Source organism: Lacerta agilis, chromosome 14 (assembly GCF_009819535.1).
Source record: "Lacerta agilis isolate rLacAgi1 chromosome 14, rLacAgi1.pri, whole genome shotgun sequence".
Lineage (NCBI taxonomy): Eukaryota > Metazoa > Chordata > Lepidosauria > Squamata > Lacertidae > Lacerta > Lacerta agilis.
Window position 1 is genome coordinate 4,615,936 of NC_046325.1, and position 17,948 is coordinate 4,633,883.

The window sequence follows — 17,948 nt, forward strand, 5'->3', positions numbered from 1 at the left end:
CTGTTGCCACCCACCTCAGATTAGACCGCCACCCACCAGTTGAAGACCAGTGTACTAGCCTCCTTAGCTCTCCTTTGCTGTATCTGTTGTCTCTTGTCATTCCTTGGTAAACATAAAGGTATTAAGAACTGCCCCATGTCCACCCCCTCATGTCACAGTATTCTCCTTTCCCTCTGGAAGACACCATTTTTGGAGAGTGAAATTTAGCCCGGGGTCCATTGATGGAGGTCCCAAATAGGAAATGACAAACAGAGAAATCTTTAGTGAAACTATAGAGAACATGCGTGCCCTTGGAGGGCCAAGGAAAGATTGCATCATGTGCTCGGGGGCTAGTAAAATACTTATAGCCATTCATAAGGACACATTCGATTGGCTTTTAGTAGGGTTGTCAAATGTCTGGGATTTAACTGGCGGAAATCAGGAAAATGTCTGTTTTTCCTAGAAAAAGCTCAACAACTTTTTGTCAACCCTACTTTTAGCCAATCAAAAGCTTTTGGGAAACTTGAGCTTACATATGGATTGTATATATAGCAACCCAGAGGCCAACTGCATTACTTCATAAATTTAGGGGTACAGCACATGTGGGGAATTTTCCATTCTTGTTCCTGACCCCTCACAATATTCTTAGTCCGTTTCTTTGTGGTTTAAGGTGTTTCCTGTTGCCTGAAGCAGGCCCCTTTACCAGGCACAAGACCTTAAGCCAGGCATTCCCAAACTTCGGCCCTCCAGATATTTTGGACTACAATTCCCATCATCCCTGGTCCTGTTAGCTAGGGATCATGGGAGTTGTAGGCCAAAACATCTGGAGGGCTGCAGTTTGGGGATGCCCGCCTTAAGCAATGTATATATCTTAAGTATAGCAAATGCAGACCCTTAGTTACCAACTACATTTCTGCCAGCCAGAACAAAACACCCCGTTGCTTAAGCAAGCTAATTGTGATTCAAGGCGTTTTTAGATGCAACGTGAAAAATAGATCCTAATAAAGCCACAGAATGCAATTGAATAATCTAGTAATGAAATTTCTCCCTTCATTTGTTCATCCACTCAACGCCTCTCAGTCAAATGTGTGATCTGTCTCCCAGGGCAAGTATTATGGTCTGAGTTGACACCGGGTGATATATCTGTGGTGATTTAAGGTGCGGTGGCTGAGTCATACAGGCAAACCGTCATCTGGCACTGCTCTCCAAGAGATGCAATTGTGGACTGGCTTGTGCATGAAACTTGCCTTTCCCCCATAGGTCATGTCAGAGCCGCCACCTTTAACCTGCCAAGTTAAGGGACTTCCTCTAATTTGCCGCGTCAGTAGAGCATAACCGGCAGACCACCGAGGGGTTTATTGTAAGCACAGGATAATAATGGCTAATCTGCTCTGTTCTCATTTTCCTATGCGCTACAGATGGAATTAGAAAACGTCGCCCTAATAATTTACACATACACGAACTTCAATTTTCAAGCTGATGTGGCAGTTTGGATTCGGGTTTTTTTTTTTAGGGCTGCCAGCTGATCAAAAGATACTTTAATTGGCTCAATTAATTAATTTGCATTTAAGGAAACAACTGTTTTGAAACAAGACCCACGCTTCCTTTGTTTTTTAAGGTGTTGCATCTTAATGCAACAAGAGGACCTATTTCCTCATGTGTGTGAGAGAAGGCGGAAGGCCCCCATCCTCCTCTAAGATGGCAGTTGCAGCTTTTACAAGTGTTTATGTTAAAAAACAAACAAACACCCCTATATATTTTAAAACTTGCTGGCCAGTTAACTGGGGCACTCGGGTTTATCAGAGGTCGACGCTGCCTTTGCTGGAAGACTCCCTGACCAACGACTGCTGGCAGCAAAGCCATCATGGCCAGTGGGAGGGGGACAGGACTGACCCCAGGAGGCAGGACCCCCTTCTTTGGTGCTGTGCCCCTACTTCTCCTGCTGTGTTTACCGGGTTTGTGCCGCGGCTTCTGGCAAGATCTCTCAGAAATCTTAAGAGACCTTGCCAGGAGAAGCTGCCGCCATGACCCTTGCAAGCGGGAGCAGGGGGGCCACCCCACGTGATTCTGCCGCCTGAGGCAGTCGCTTCAGCCCGCCTCATGAGCAGGCCGGCCCTGACTAGGAGAACTTTTCTAGTCACTCAAAATCTCTCTCCCCGCCCCCCAAGTTGGTTTAAATATGACTAATTTATCCATGAAAGCATTGTGGTTTGTGTTTTGAAACTGTACTTGATATTGTCCCTGTCCCCTACCCTTTCGGCCACCATTTTCTTGTCAACACAAATGCAATTCTCCCTTATAAAGGAGAAGAAGAATCCTCTTCTCCACAAACAATGGGCCTGGCTTATAAGAGGTGATTTAAATAGTCTCAGGTTTCTGCTACAAGAAGCCTTATTTCTCCTAATCTTTTCAGGACACCGCTTTGTACAGAACGGCAGGTGTAAAGCCAGGAGAATGAGAGGGGGACTTTTATGAAAAAGGAGAGAGTGTGGCATGCCAGTTTGTTTGTTTTTTACATTATCCCTGCTTCAAAGCTGTGTAAGAATTGCTTTTCTCCTTGCTGTCGAAGGTCCAGCAAAGCCATAGCTGTCAACTCCCCCCCCCTTTTTAAGGGAAATTCCCTTATTACGAATAGGATTCCTCGCAAGAAAAGGGAAAAGTTGACAGCTATGAGCAAAGCCCTTGTTAGCAGCTTTAGTCAGGGAGCTTGTGGGCGACGCTTCTTTGAGAGCACAAAGGAATTAAAACAGGTCTCCTTGTCAAAATTATCTCCTCAGTTTTTGTTTAATTAAAAAAACAAAATAAATGTTTATTATGCATTGAAATTATATGTGCAAAATTTGTGGAAAATTAATAAAATATATATTTTGGGGGGGGTGGGTGGTAATCTCCTCAGAACACGGAGGCCGGGCCTTAAAGCACCTGCTTCCTGATTGGTCCTTGGGCATGCCTGTCTCAGAAAGCCACACATCATTCTAGGTTGTCATCCTGAGTTTGGGACAAGGCTACATGAAAGGGAGAATATGTGAGTGAGTAATAGATAAAATAAAATAATTATGTTGTGCATGAGTGATCCCAAAACTAAGCTAGCCAAAGCACATGCTATAGAAACAATAAAAATAACCGGTACATAACTAATACATATATTCATATCTATGACTGCGTGTTCATCAGCCAGCATGACCTAGGTTTGTGTTTGTGTGGCGCTGGCGGTGACGTATTCTTCCCCTGAGACAAATATGATCGGTCAGGCCTGCACCCCCTTTTCATCGGATAAGTAAACCCCAAGGGAAAATGAATGAGGTGCATTTCCTGTGCAGGAGAAAAAAAGGTGGTTGGTTAGTTTTGTCCTATAGGCCCCATGAAGTTGTGGGTGTCTTGACCTCATGGAGTAGCATAGTCCCCTTCACAGCCATCAAGGGATAATGAGCATTTGTGTTGTCCATATCTGATTTCTAAAGCAAGAGTTGCCAGAGCTCAAGGCTGCCTGGAAGCTCTCTCTCTCTTTCTCTTTATGCTATTTTTCGTCAGGGATGGAGGCATTCAGAGGCATACTCAGAGGCGTAGGAAGGTCAGGTGGTACCCAGTGTGGAAAAATTCTTGTCAAACCCCCCCCCCCCATTGATTCCCCCCCTGCAAAAATGGTTTTACGTTATTTCATATTTTCTTACAAAGGAATAATAACAAGTAATAATAATAATAAACTTTTATTTATATCCCGCCCTCCCCGGCCGAAGTCAGGCTCAGGGTGGCTAACATCAGATACATAACACTGGTATAAAATCAAACAATAATTAAATTACCTCCTAAAAGCATCTCAAAATCAAATTAAAGTCTAGTTAGATGGCTTTCCACAGGGTTAGGGTTGGGAACAGTAAGTGCTCCACTGAACTGAAATTTCAACCTTCACGACATAGGAAAACAGCCAAGCAAACAGCTATTTTGGTGGAGGAGGGTCAATATATTAACCGATATGCATGAAATTTCATATATAGCTATATAATCCCTAGTATAGTAAGATAAGACCTTTGGAGCAGGCATTTTTTTTTATGAACTGCCCTAGTAGGGCAGTTACAGGTAGGTAGCCATGTTGGTCTGCCATAGTCAAAACAAAATAAAATAAAAAATTCCTTCCAGTAGCACCTTAGAGACCAACTAAGTTTGTTCTTGGTATGAGCTTTTATGTGCATGCACACTTCTTCAGGGCAGTACTTTAGGGCAGTACTTACTTTAGGGCAGTAATTGTTCCTTGATAATTTGTCACCCCCTCCATTATGGAACATGGGTCGATCCGCCCCCTACGCCCCCTTGCTATGCCCCTGGGCATACTGACTCCAGCAGCGGAGATACATCACAGTGGTCATTGCTAGTAGCCACCGATAGCCTTACCCTCCATGAAACAGTGTAGTTAACCCCTGTATCTATAAAAGATGCATCAAAGATGCAGATGTACAGGTGATGTTTGTCATTGTGTTGCGGGGGGTGGGAAAGATTTACCCTCTGAAATGGTGTGTGTGTGAGAGAGAGTAGAGCAGGCATGGCTAAGCTATGACCCTCCAGATAACTCCCCTCTGTCTCAGCTAGCATGACTAGTGGTCAGGGATTATGGTAATTGTTCTCCGTCCAACCTCCGGAGTAGAGGGAGACAGGGGGCAGAAGAAGCAGGCAGCGTCTGGACAGCAAGGTGTAATTTTCACAGCCTATTTCAGGACCCAGATCTGAGACCGGAATAGGCCTGATTGGGACCCACTCTAGTCTTGCATGGAAAACTCATTTGTATCAAAAGCAAATACGGGCATCTTCATTCAGTGGGATTTAGCCAGAGAAACATCCACGTGGCTTCTTCATAAGCAGCTGTGCCTTGCTGAATTTCACAACGTTCCACCGAATCGTAAATGTAGGTCACCAGCTTTGCACTCAGTTTTTAATAGATTCACAGGTGTGGAAAGGCAAGTCGCTTGACCTTTGTCAGATGAAAATAGGTAGACTTGTCTCTTGTTGCATAATGCAAAAGCTCTTCCCAGTGGGATAATGAGAATAGCATAGAAGCATATTTTTGTGGATGTCTTAAATATGTGCCCCTCCCACCCATTTTTTTTGCAAAGTCACATTTTGAAAGATTAATTCCGTTATCATCTATGCAATCTTTAATTTAAAAAAATTATATATATTTAGGCATTGGACCTCTGTAAAATGTCCAGCATGTCTTATAATTAAGTCCTTGCCCCACCTCAAATTCTGGTATTTGGGATTTTGGAACTTGCTAATGTTGCTACACAGGATTATCAGCTGGAGAAAGCTGGTTTCTAACTAGCCACACAGAAGCCATTGCATACTATAAATAAATTTAAAAATAGCATGGGCCACAGTGAACGTAAATCTAGTACATAGATTGGGGGGGGGATGCTATTCACCCAGAAAATTATTATGTTTGGAAAAATGCAAGAATGAGCCAGTGTAAAAATTCCAATAAGTGTTAAAGGTGTGGCAAAGACTATCTCCCCCCCCCCAGTAAAACAGCTGTACGTTCTTGATTATCAGTAACAAATATCATTATGCCTGTTGGTTTCAAATAACACATTGAAACAGACCTTACATGCCATCACTGTGTTAAAAGAAAACACAATCCATGATAGCTCTTTCCCCCTCTATAACTTCACACACACACACACACACACACACACACACACACACACACACACACACACCTTGCAACATTATCCATAGTAAAGGGTAGAAGGAGTTGGTAGAGGTGACCTGCTGAGCACTTGTAGGCACGTGAGGGCCATCGCACTGATTCACACCTAATACGAAGAGGCAGCTGGGGCCAAAAGGCTAATCCTGTTTTAGTTCAGCTGCAAGATTAGGATTTGAGGGATGGGGCAGCTTCGTTGAGGTGCTGGAGCATGAGCAGAACAGTAGTTTGGATAATACCACCCAAAGCTGGTAGAATAGGGTGGACTTTGGCCAAAGCAGCTGGCTGCCTCTCCTGTCATGACCCCCCCCCCCCCCGTGTCTGTGTGTATCTCTGTGGGAAGTGCGGTGATATCTGTGCATCATCCCCCATTATGCTATGGGATTTTTTGCCTTGCCCAAAAGAAATGCGAAGCAAATTATATTTGTAAGCATCACAAGCCCTAAAAGTTGGGCAACAAATATGGCTACGCAGTAGCTAACCTGGAGTGGTGCTTTTTGTTCATTTTACACCTGTGAAGATGGCGAGGTAGTTGCTACAGGCAACAAGCTTGCCTTTGGTAACAAGATGGCTGCCCCATGTAGAGAGGTGTTTGGCCGCCTGCTATTTACCCAACTTTCTGTGGGTCTTAAAAAACGGTTTTGTTTTTTAAAGATTAAAAACAAAAACAGGACATGCAAACAGGGTTGATTGTGGCAATGCCAACTGATCCCCACAGCTATGCGCAGGGCCCCAAACATCCTTTTCCTAGCATAGTGTGATGTTTCTCTTTTTCTCTCTATTCCAGGGTGATTTCTCTTGACTGTGTGCGGTGAATCTTAACCAAGTTGATGGCGGCAAATGGACCCACTCCAACAAAAGACTGGCCCCTGGCCCCTGAGGGACTAAAGGATTTGTGAGCCGTGCCTTCTCCCTCTTCTTCCCCTCCCTTCCCCCTTCCCCCACCACTGCGCCATTCCCAGGCTGTGCGACACCATGACCCTAGCCTGGCTTGGCTTCCACAGATTCCTGCTCTGCCTTTCCAACCACCCCAGGTGGGCCTGCTACAAGGGTCCCTGCTGGCAAGCCCTCCTCTTCTGGCTCTTGTTCCTCTCTTTGCCCTGCCACGTCCTTCCATCAACCTTCAAGGTGGGTGTGATGGGCCCCTGGACCTGTGACTCCATCTACGCCAGGGCCTACCCTGACGCAGCGGCCAAACTGGCTATTGCCCGCATCAACAAGGACCCTACTCTGAACCAGGGCTACTGGTTTGACTATGTCCTCCTCAACGAAGACTGCAAGTCGTCTCAGGCCATGGTTGGCTTTGTCAACTCGGAGCGCTATGCCTCTGGCTTCGTGGGCCCGGTCAACCCAGCCACCTGCGAGGCAGCTGGGCTGCTGGGCAGAGCTTGGAACAAGCCTGTCTTCTCCTGGTCTTGCCTGACTGACGATGCCGAGGTGGAGCGTTTCGGCACCTTTTCCCGGCCGCTGCCCCAGGCCTCCGCCGTCCTCTACACCGTGCTCAAGTACTTCCGCTGGGCCCACGTCGCTGTGATCAGCTCCGGGCAGGACCTCTGGGTGGAAGTAGGGCAAGGCCTGGCCGAGTCGTTGCGCAACTTTGGCCTCCCTGTCACTGTAGTGACCACCATGGAGGACGAACCAGATGGGGCACGGGATGCCCTCCGCCGGGTACAGAGGGCCTATGATGTACGAGGTATGGCTGGGTTAGGGCCACATGTGCTTGTGCGACTCTCAAAGGAAGAGGGTTTTATATTTGGGGGATATTCGTTAGAAAACTTATAGGTTCTGCTGAGGTTCTTAAGTGTGGATAAGGTCAGTTCACATAGTCATTTTAAATGAGCAGGAACTGTTCTATAAGATGCAATTGCGTACATATGACAGGCTTCTTCACCCTCCAGCCTGACCCATACATTTAAGAAGTAGCCTGATGGGACAAGAGATATGCAGGATCACAACACAACAGCATTTGCCAAGAAAAGCTTCCAAGCTGTTGCCTCATGATAAACTGTGGCTCATCCCAGCTTCAATGCAGAATGGAGGTTAAGAAAGTATTGCTTATCAAGATGAAGAAGTTAGAATGTGGCTTTAGCGCTATCTGTCTCTGTATAAAAGGCAGACCAGAAACTGGAGACAGAGGAGGGTATAAAAAAAGAAGGAAGGTGAACCAGGACATTTGGGTTGAAAATGCATACAGAACATTTTTGAAGGGGAAGACGCCACAATACCTACTTCCCTATCTCTGCCTAGTAGAAACTTCTAATGAACTTTCCAGATATAGTTTGTAACACCCTACGATTGCCCTCCATGAATTGGTCCACATTGGATAATGGTGACGTACCCAACATCTGAGTTTGCCGGGTGTGTGTGTCTAGGCTGTATGCCGAGACCCTCTTAGCGCCTGAATCCCACATGTGTTAAAATATGAGCCAGGGTAGCATCCTGTGGCAATGATAGCCTGGGTGATGGTCCATTAAGTAAGCAAAGGAAGGCGATCTGTGCAAGACGGCAAAAGAGTCAGGCCCCTTCTCCTAATTCACGGCTAGTTAGAAGGACAAAGGCTGGGAGCTGGGCCGTGTTTAGCAGATGCGGTGCTGGGGTGCAAACATCCACCCAGCACCCCCAAATTACCATGGATAGTGTTGGGGTGGCCATAGCTGCACACTGCCAGCCACCTGGGGGGGGGGCGCAACTCTCCCTCATGCCGCTGCGGGAGAGCGATCCCTCCGAAGCCTCCTCAGGAGGAGAGCGATCCCCACAGAGGCTTGGGAGGCAAGCTGCGCGTCGTTGGCGGGGCGCAGCTTCCATCCTAAGCCTCTGCAGGGTTCGCTCTCCTCCCGAGGAGGCTTTGGAGGGAAGCTGCATGCCTGCCAGCCTTATGGTTGGCGGGGTACAGCTGGTGGGCGTGCAGGGAAAGGGGAGGCCGCTGGCAAAGCTGTGCAGCTCTGCAACACACCACTCTGCAACACACCACTAAGCCCTATGGGAAAGACAGCTCTGGCTGGGAGTGGTGTGAGCTTAGAAGCAAAGCAGCAAGCTGGAGAGAGAGTCTGAGTGATGCTTGATTTCTGTTTGAATCCAAGGCAGTGGCTGTGGGAGAAGCAAGGCCCTTTTAGAGTGTCAATGCTATGAACCCCTCCATGGTGGGCTCAGGGTATAGGTAAAGGTAAAGGGACCCCTGACCTTTAGGTCCAGTCACGGATGACTCTGGGGTTGCGGCGCTCATCTCGCTTTACTGGCCTAGGGATCCAGTGGACAGCTTCTGGGTCATGTGGCCAGCATGACTAAGCCACTTCTGGCGAACCAGAGCAGCACACAGAAATGCCGTTTACCTTCCAGCCGGAGCGGTACCTATTTATCTACTTGCACTTTGATGTGCTTTCGAACTGCTAGGTTGGCAGGAGCTGGGACTGAGCAACGGGAGCTCACCCTGTTGCGGGGATTCGATTGGCAAGCCCTAGGCTCTGTGATTTAACCCACAGCGTCACCTGCATCCCGCTCAGGGTATATATGTGTATAAATAAACCATAGATCATAAAGACACCACAGTTTCTGCTGTGCCTCGCTCAGAGATTGGGTGGTGTGCAACACTGGTGTCAGATGTGGGATTTCTGTTTCCTGGAGGAGGGCCTGTGAGCGAGGTGTGCCTGAGTAGAGATGGCGGGAGGAATAGCAACACCCCATTCAGAGTGGCTTGCGAGAATAGAGCAGTGACAAAGTGAGCAGTTTGCTAGAATGAGAGTAGCTTGGGTGAGAAGCTTCCATGGACAGGAAAGTGTGACTCCATGTGAGGTGAGGGCCCTGCCAAATGAGATGCTACAGGGGGTTGAAAGTGACCCAGGAGCCCAACTGCAAGGCACCCAGATGGAAGGGACAGCTGAAGAGATCCGGAATGTAGGTGGGCAGCTGAAGGCAAGGGGGAAGGCAACATGTCGGAGAAAGGTGAGCTGGCTGGAGCTGAGGAGCTGCTGCTAATTGATTTATCCACTCACTGGAAGCCTACTTTGGAAGAGGGCATGTCTGGGGAAGAGGTGCAGTTGGAGGAATCAGAGCTGTGTGTGAGCATGCAAGTGGAGCTCCAGCCACAGCGGGCTCCATCAGGCCCTCCCGTAGCTGCGACTAGTGTACACCGGGCCTAGCTGCAGCCATGGGTGGCTCTGCCAGGCCTTTCAGAGGGTGTGACCAGTCCCGTTGGGCCTCCTACCAACATGTGACGTTGCACACACGCACGCCCCCCCATGTTGGGCAGAAACTGGAGCGCCTGTAACAATATACACATTTTGCAAGACCTTTCCCCTAATATAATGCCTTTATATGCTATCTTCACTGATATATGCACAGTTGACCCTAATGCAAAGCACTGTTGTACACATTTATTGATTAGAGAATGGAATTTGGAGAAACACAAATTTTGAAGGATGTCTGTTTGTTGCGTATTGTTTCGCAAAGCGCGAATTGTGTAAATTTGCCTTTAAATGTGAACTAGGGTTGCCATACGTCCGGAATCTCCGGACGTAAATGTATCTGGAATATTGCTTTGCCCACCCCACCCCCCATCACTCAATAACTTTGCAAAAAAACAACAACCCTCAACAACTTTTCTGTCCAGATTTTCCCCGTTTGAAATATGGCAATCTAATGTGAACTGAATCAAATTTCTCCCCGTCTCTATCCCCCAGCAGCAACCCCATTGAAAATAACCCCTATATGCTGCTATTAGCCGAAGAAAAAGAAAGCTTCCCTTAGCCAGTGGTGTCATCAGGGCAGGATTTTAGGGCAGATGTCCAGGGCCCCACTTCGGAGGAATGGACAGGAGGGGCTATGCACAAACCACCCAAAGAAGGGCGCTCCACAAGACCATTAAGTCCGGAGCAGGGGCGTAGCAAGCACCCCCCTGGGGGAGGGGCACGATGCGTGCATCGTGACGTCGTCGTGACGTCACGACGCACATGGATGCCGCTGAAAGGGGGCAAAGGGGAAGCTTCCCCTTTTCCCCCTTTCCGCAGCTTTTTTTCGGCCCGAGGGGCGGGCCAGCGAGAATGGGGCGTCATGCTTGTCGCTGGCATGACACCCCCTCCTCGCTGGCCCACCCCCCTGCTGAAAAAACCCGCTGGGAGGGGGGGGGAAGGGAAGCAGAGCAGGTGCGTTCAAGCGCCTGCTTTGCCTCCCCCTTTCCCCCTTCTAGTGGCTTTTTTTCTGTGGGAGGGATGGGCCAGCGAGGAGGGGGTGTCATGGCAGCGACGTGTGATGCCCCCTCCTCGCTGGCCCACCCCTCGCACTGAAAAATAGCCGCTGGAAGGGGGGGAAAGGCGGCATGCCCCTGTTCAGGGCCCGCCCAGCGGGGCGAGGTATGGGAGGCCAGCCAAAGTGTAACCCCCCTCCCCTGGAACATGGGGCAGAAGAAGAAGAGTTTGGATTTGATATCCCGCTTTTCACTACCCGAAGGAGTCTCAAAGCGGCTAACATTCTCCTTTCCCTTCCTCCCCCACAACAAACACTCTGTGAGGTGAGTGGGGCTGAGAGACTTCAGAGAAGTGTGACTAGCCCAAGGTCACCCAGCAGCTGCATGTGGAGGAGCGGAGACGCGAACCCGGTTCCCCAGATTACGAATCTACCGCTCTTAACCACTACACTCACACTGGCCGCCCCCGCCCCCCCTTGATACGCCCCTGGTCCGGAGTCTAAAATTACCATATGGTACCTCTTGTATTAGTGCTACAGTTAAGTAGCACCAATTAATTAGTGTCATGGTGGGCACTTCCCATCCTGTGCATTGTAAGGTAAAGGTAAAGGGACCCCTGACCGTTAGGTCCAGTTGTGGACGACTTTGGGGTTGTGGCACTCATCTTGCTTTATTGGCTGAGGGAGTCAGCGTACAGCTTCCGGGTCATGTGGCCAGCATGACTAAGTTGCTTCTGGCGAACCAGAGCAGAGCACAGAAATGCCGTTTACCTTCCCAGCGGAGCGGTACCTATTTATCCACTTGCACTCTGACATGCTTTCGAACTGCTAGGTTGGCAGGAGCTGGGACCGAGCAATGGGAGCTCACCCTGTTGCGGGGATGCGAACTGCCGACCTTTTGATTGGCAAGTCCTAGGCTCTGTGGTTTAACCCACAGCGCCACCTGCGTCCCTCCTGTGCATTGTAGTTTAAACCAAATTGCACACCCAGTAAACATAAACTATGTTATTATTTTTTAAATGTCTAAACCTCCCTTTATCCAAACTGATCCAATCTGCCAACCCTCTAATGGTACCTGCCCCCTTAAAAAATCAGCGACCTGAGAAGGAATGCCTCACTCTCCTGATGGTAAGACTGCTTGTGGTTCTTAAGCAACCTTTCCCAAACTTGGGTCTCCAGCTGTTTTTGGGCTACAATTCCCATCATCCCTGACCACTGGTCCTGCTAGCTAGCAATGATGAAGTCCCAAAGCAGTTGGAGACCCAAGTTGGGCAACACTCCTCTAAAGCAACCTTCCCCAACCTGATGTCATCCCAATGTTTTGGACACCAGCTCCCATGGCTGTACTGGCTGGGCGGGTGGTGTTTTGTAGCCCCAAACATCTGGAAGTCGAAAGCTGCTGTTGCTGTGCAGGGATGGTGGTCAGACACCACTGCTATGAGGAGTCCTGGAACTAGTAGGTATGTGAGGTATAAGCTATTTATTTCATAAAATTTACACACTACTTGATTGTTTAGAAACACACACCTCAAAGAAAAACTTACAAGTGTTTTAAACATACAAAAAGTTAAAATACTAAAACATTAAAATTCGCAGTACATCTCACAGGATCTTTGTTGGAAGCAACATGCATTAAATGCATGTTATGGACGTGGCTATAGCATATTAATATTATTATAATGGTACTTATAATGGTCACTTTTTTTACAAAAAGGAACCCAAAGCAACTTAAAACATAAATGCAAAAATAAAAACTGCTCCAAAGCTATAGCAAAATAAAAGCTAAACACACTCATATGCATCAAAGGCAGTTTAACACATCCTACTGACACCCTAAGGGAGGTTGCAATATCTAAAACTTTCCAGTGTAAAGGGCCCCAAAACTGACAGAATACAAACATTCTTGCCTGGTGCCTAAAAATTGCCAGTGATAGTGCCAGACTTCTCTTCCTGTGGAGGGCATTCCATAAGTGGGGAGCCACCACAGAAAGGACCTGTTCTCGTGCTGCAGCCCTCTGCATCACCTTCGGAGAGGGCACATGGAGAGGGACCTTAGATTATAAATGCAGGGTCTGGGTTGGCTCTTATTAGGAGAGGCAGTCCATTTTGCAGAACGTCACTTTGCACATACACAGAGGCCCTCTTCGCCTCACTGTGGTCCCTTGGTGAGCTCTGGGCTTTACACTGATTTTTCTACTATTCCCTAACCCAGGGGTAGGCAAACTAACTTCCAGGGGCCGGATGCGGCCCAATCGCCTTCTAAATCTGGAAGCCCACAGACAGTCCAGGAATCAGCATGTTTTTACATAAGTAGAATGTGTGCTTTTATTTAAAATTCACCTCTAGGTTATTTGTGGGGCATAGGAATTCGTTCATCCACCCCCCCCCCCGATATAGTCCGGCCCCCCACAAGGTCTGAGGGACAGTGGACTGGCCCCCTGCTGAAAAAGTTTGCTGACCCTTGCCCTAATCCTTCCCACTGTCTACCCTGCCCATTGCCTCCTCCTTGTTCCTTTCCTTATCCAGTGATCGTCATGTGTATGCACTCTGTCCTGCTGGGTGGGGAGGAACAGCGCCTCCTGCTGGAGAAGGCCGAGGACCTGCGTATGACGGACGGGACCTACGTTTTCATCCCCTATGATGCCCTGACTTACAGCATGCCCTACCAGAAGGAGTCCTACCCTGTGCTGGATGACAGCCTCAAACTCCGTATGGCCTACGACGCGGTGCTCACCATCACCATCGACTCGCCAGAGCAGTCCTTCCGGCAGACTTTCAGGGAGGCTCAGGAGAAGAGGGAAATCCCTGGCCACCTTGATGCTGACAAGGTGCGTCTGAGAAAAGAGACAGTGGGTGATGGTGGACAGGTACAAGGGATGGCTGTTTGAGGCGCAGGAGAGGCTGTTTAGGAGGTTCCCTATGCCGTCCAGAGCTGTGTGTGCTCACAACTGCATTCATTTTTAGATCTACCTGAATGAAGGGTGTTTTAGCACTGCTTGTGGAATACTCTTCCAGCAGAGGTTTGGCAAGCCTCCTCACTTCTGACCTTCTGATGGCTCTTGGATACTTTTTTTGTGTGCCTATTCTGCAGTAAGGTGGTTCATAAAAACAACAATTTTTTTTAAAAAAATGCTTGCTCCAAAAGTCTTATCGTACTACACTAGGGATTATATAGCTATATCTGAAATTCCATGCATATAAGTTAACATCTTCACCCTGCTCCACTGCATTGAAATTTCAGCCTTCACGACATAGGAAGACGGCCAAGTAAACAGCTATTTTCGTGGAGGAGGGTCAAGATATTAACTGATATGCATGGAATTTCAGATATAGCTATATAATCCCTAGTGTAGTATGATAAGACCTTTGGAGCAGCCATTCTTTTAAAAAAAGTTTTTTATGAACTGCCCTATTCTGCAGTTTAAACTTTTAATCTTTTCATCTTAAGAGCCAGTCATTTTTACGATGATTCTGCATTGTTTTTAGAAGTATTTTAAAAATACTTTGTAAATCTGGTTGCACGCTGCCCTGATATTTGGCATGAGAGGGCAGTCTATAATTTTAAGTAAGTAAGTAAGTAAGTAAGTAAGTAAGTAAGTAAGTACCGTATAATGTAGCACAGAATTCAACACCCACAAAACTATCCTGGGTCCCTCCAGACATCATTCTGTTGCATGTTCATGCTGATTTGTGGTCATGAAGCTACTGGAGCAGTCCTACATGATCCCACTTTCAGAACCGTTTCCACCTGCAAATGTTTCGGGGTGGTCATACAACTACTTTTCTTATCAGTGCATATCCTGTAACTTCCTGCTGAAATCCCACAACTTTCTGTACCCCAACGTTCCGGTTTGTTGTTTTTTTGTTTTTGTTCTGCTTTTGTTGCGCTATAGACCTTCTGGACAGACAGCAATAATGTGGCAGCATTGCAGAGCAATGAACAAAGCAGGAAAGCACAGGGCGCAGTAGTGCCTTCACTCTTGTAAGGCGAGCAAAACAAATGAGAGGAATCAAGAAAACAGAAGGAAATGTTACCCATTAGCATCATTTATTCAAGTTGCAGAATATGAGAACCTGGTCCTAACCCTTGCTTGCTTCTGTTTAAAGGCACACCCCCTGTTTGGTACTATCTTTAACTCCATCTACTTCCTGGCCAAGGCAGTGGAGAGTACTCGGAAGTCCGGCAAGTGGGTGATGGGCTCCACCATTGCAGAGCACGCCAAGGACTTTGAGCTGGAAGGCTTCAGCCAGCCAGTGTCAGCCGATGAATACGGAGATGCCGTGCTCCCCTATATCATCTTGGACACAAACGGGAAGGGAAGCCGCCTCTGGCCCACCTACAGTGTGAACGTCGGTGCTCGTACTCTGCGCTACGTTGGACACACTATCCATTGGCCTCACAGTTCCAGCCCAGACACGGACTCCATCTGCTGGTTTGACTCGGTCACCATCTGCAGTGGGGGTGAGTACTGAGGCGGGCTGCCTGGGCGTGCAAGGATGGAGAGGGAAAGGAAGGATGGAGAGGAATTTGGTTTGCATTTAAAGGCAAACCTCCCTAATTCGCACTTTCCAAAACAATACGAGAACTGAGACTCGGCTATCCTTTGAAATTTGCTCTTCCCTGAATTTTGCAGTGCAGTTCTCCAGTCCAATAATGTGTACAAAAATGCATATACTAGGGTTAAGTGTGCATATGTTACTGAAAACAACATACAAAAGTTCATTATATTATGGACAATTGCTTTGCAAAAATGTGTATATCAGGGAAAATTGCACACAAAGTTAATTTCTGTGGGTCTATTCTAAATAAAAAAAAAATTGAACACCACCTATTATTGTATTGTAAAAACAGTGTGAAACAAATTTAACATGACCCCAATTCTGGTCATGAAGGGGAATTAGCAATACTAATACTAAGCTGTGCAGGCCCAAGTGAAAAGAATGGTTTTCAGCATACTTTGAAATCCTAAGATTGTAGGTGCCTGCCTTATTTTGAGAGGAAGTGAGGTCCATATTGAAGGCCCTGTTCTATCCTAGCCATCCATCCACCCCTCCATCCCACCAACTTCAAATATACCATCCAGTTGATCGATCAACCAATCTCATATACGCTAGCTATGTGTCCTGCCAGCTAGCCAGCCCACCTCATATACTCCACTCACAGACCCTCCAACTGGGACGCACACTCCTGCGTGAATCACATGACCTGTGTGAGATCACAGCCCCCAAGGACGTGCTTTTTTGGGGGGGGTGAGATCACAGCGCCCACAATGACGCTTTAGGAAGGTGAGAAAGGAGCTGTTGATTTCATAGGCTTGGGTGTCTTATGGTAAAGTCATGCAGGGAAGAGAAGACAAGGAAAGTCTGGGAGGAAGGCAAAAGGCACCTCTGTCAGGATTTGTAATACTACAGTGGTTGGGTGGAGATATTTTGCATGGAACTCCCCATATGTGACTAGGAGAAGATGTTGATGGAGCTGGAAATAACCTCTCAAGCCTGTTTCCTGGAAGCGAAGTCCCCAGTGGTAACACTCTTCTCCTTCTCCTTCAGGGGTGAATGCTGGTTTTATCCTCCTCATATTCTTCCTGGCTATCTGCTTGATCTTGGGTGGAGCTGCCCTTGCTTTCCATCTCAGGTGAGTTACGCAAACACCCCTGGCGACTAGGTCTGCTGGACAACAGCTACCAGCTGACATTTTGGATTTCGGGGCCTCCCTGTGCTGCGCGCTTTATCCTTACGAATGACCGTTTTTTAATTTCCGCTCTGCTCGTGTTGTTGATTCCGACAGGCGGCAGTTTCAGCATGCCCAGCTAATGAAGGGGCCCGACAAGATTGTCCTCACCATGGATGACTTGACCTTCATCCATACCCAGAACAGCAAGAAGGTGAGGAGATTGTCTCTGTGGGAGGGACCACTGAGGAGACTAAGGAGAGGTTGGCAAGATGGAGCGCTGCAAAGTCAGAGAGGGATCAAAACAGGCAATGTGAGGAATAGTAATTCAAGGTTTCTACGATAGTTGCTTCATGCAGCTGAAATAAAAGACAGCGGACAGAAAGGACTGCTGTCTTTGGTTATGTAGGAACAGCTTCTCGCCTTCAGACATTGGATGGGTATGATGGTCGGGCCAGAACTGTTTGAGAACGCAGATGCCATGTTAGAGAGCTGCGGTATTGGCCAAGGGTCATTACTGTATGATAAAGGTCCAAGTTAAGAACAAGAAAGCTGCTCCTTAGTTCATGATTCTTCTCCCCTCTTCATCCCCCAGAAAATGGATGACAGTCGAAAGAGTATGTCGGACATGAAAAGCCTCAAGAGTGTGGTGGCAAATGCAGAAAACAGCAACATGGCTGTGGTTGAGGTAAAAGCATGTCCCCTCCTTCACAGTTCCTAGTCCTGCACCCTCCCTCTTTCCCAGTTACTAGTGGGTGGGCCAGGAGAAGCCTCTGGTGCAAAGCCATTTCCTCAGGAGGCGCAGATGGTGTTCTTGCCAGCAGCCTTTCCTGGGGCAGTGCCAGCACTAATATAATCATTGTGGATGGGTGGAGGCTGGAAAGAATGCACTAAAATTGGGTGGCAGGTTTTGATGGTGAGCCAAGACATCTCCTTCCACTCATTCTAAACAGTTCTATTCCACACACATCCTTTTTCATTGGGATGTTTGTCGCACTGCTGAATCTCCCTTCACCTTTATATAATGGTGTTTTGTTTTGAAATAGATCCTCCCAGGGTCCTTGCCATTTTACATTTTCCAGCCATCGCACACTTCCTGTCATGACGGGTGCCATTTTGAGAAGCTGAGGCTGCTTCCTGATTGGTGACTCCTGCCACTATCCAATCATTACTCTTCCCTTGTAAGCTACAAGCGGAATTGCAATTGACTTTCCTCCACCACCTGGGATATTGTGCCTTTTCTTTGTGTACATCCCATTATGCCCCATCCACACGGTAGGCGTGTCATTTGAAGCTCAAAACACACTCAGTATGACCCTTGTGGTGGGAGACATTTTATAACCGTCAACTGTCCCCCTCAAAAACTGCTCTTTTAATTAGTTCTGAAGGGCTTTTCTGGCTATAATTTTAAAATTAAATTATTGA

The 17,948-nt window shown here is 47.6% G+C and overlaps 1 protein-coding gene across 1 annotated transcript in view; it reads left to right on the forward strand.

The window, feature by feature from the left end:
- Positions 1-6,502: 6,502 nt before the first annotated feature.
- GUCY2D (guanylate cyclase 2D, retinal) overlaps positions 6,503-17,948 on the forward strand; it is a 30,187-nt gene continuing 18,741 nt past the window's right edge. Inside the window, exons 1-6 of the mRNA XM_033170829.1 lie at positions 6,503-7,367; positions 13,379-13,680; positions 14,960-15,314; positions 16,403-16,487; positions 16,641-16,737; positions 17,119-17,211. Of these exons, the coding sequence (XP_033026720.1) occupies positions 6,650-7,367; positions 13,379-13,680; positions 14,960-15,314; positions 16,403-16,487; positions 16,641-16,737; positions 17,119-17,211 (1,650 nt within the window). The 5' untranslated portion in view covers positions 6,503-6,649. The remainder of the gene's footprint in view (positions 7,368-13,378; positions 13,681-14,959; positions 15,315-16,402; positions 16,488-16,640; positions 16,738-17,118; positions 17,212-17,948) is intronic.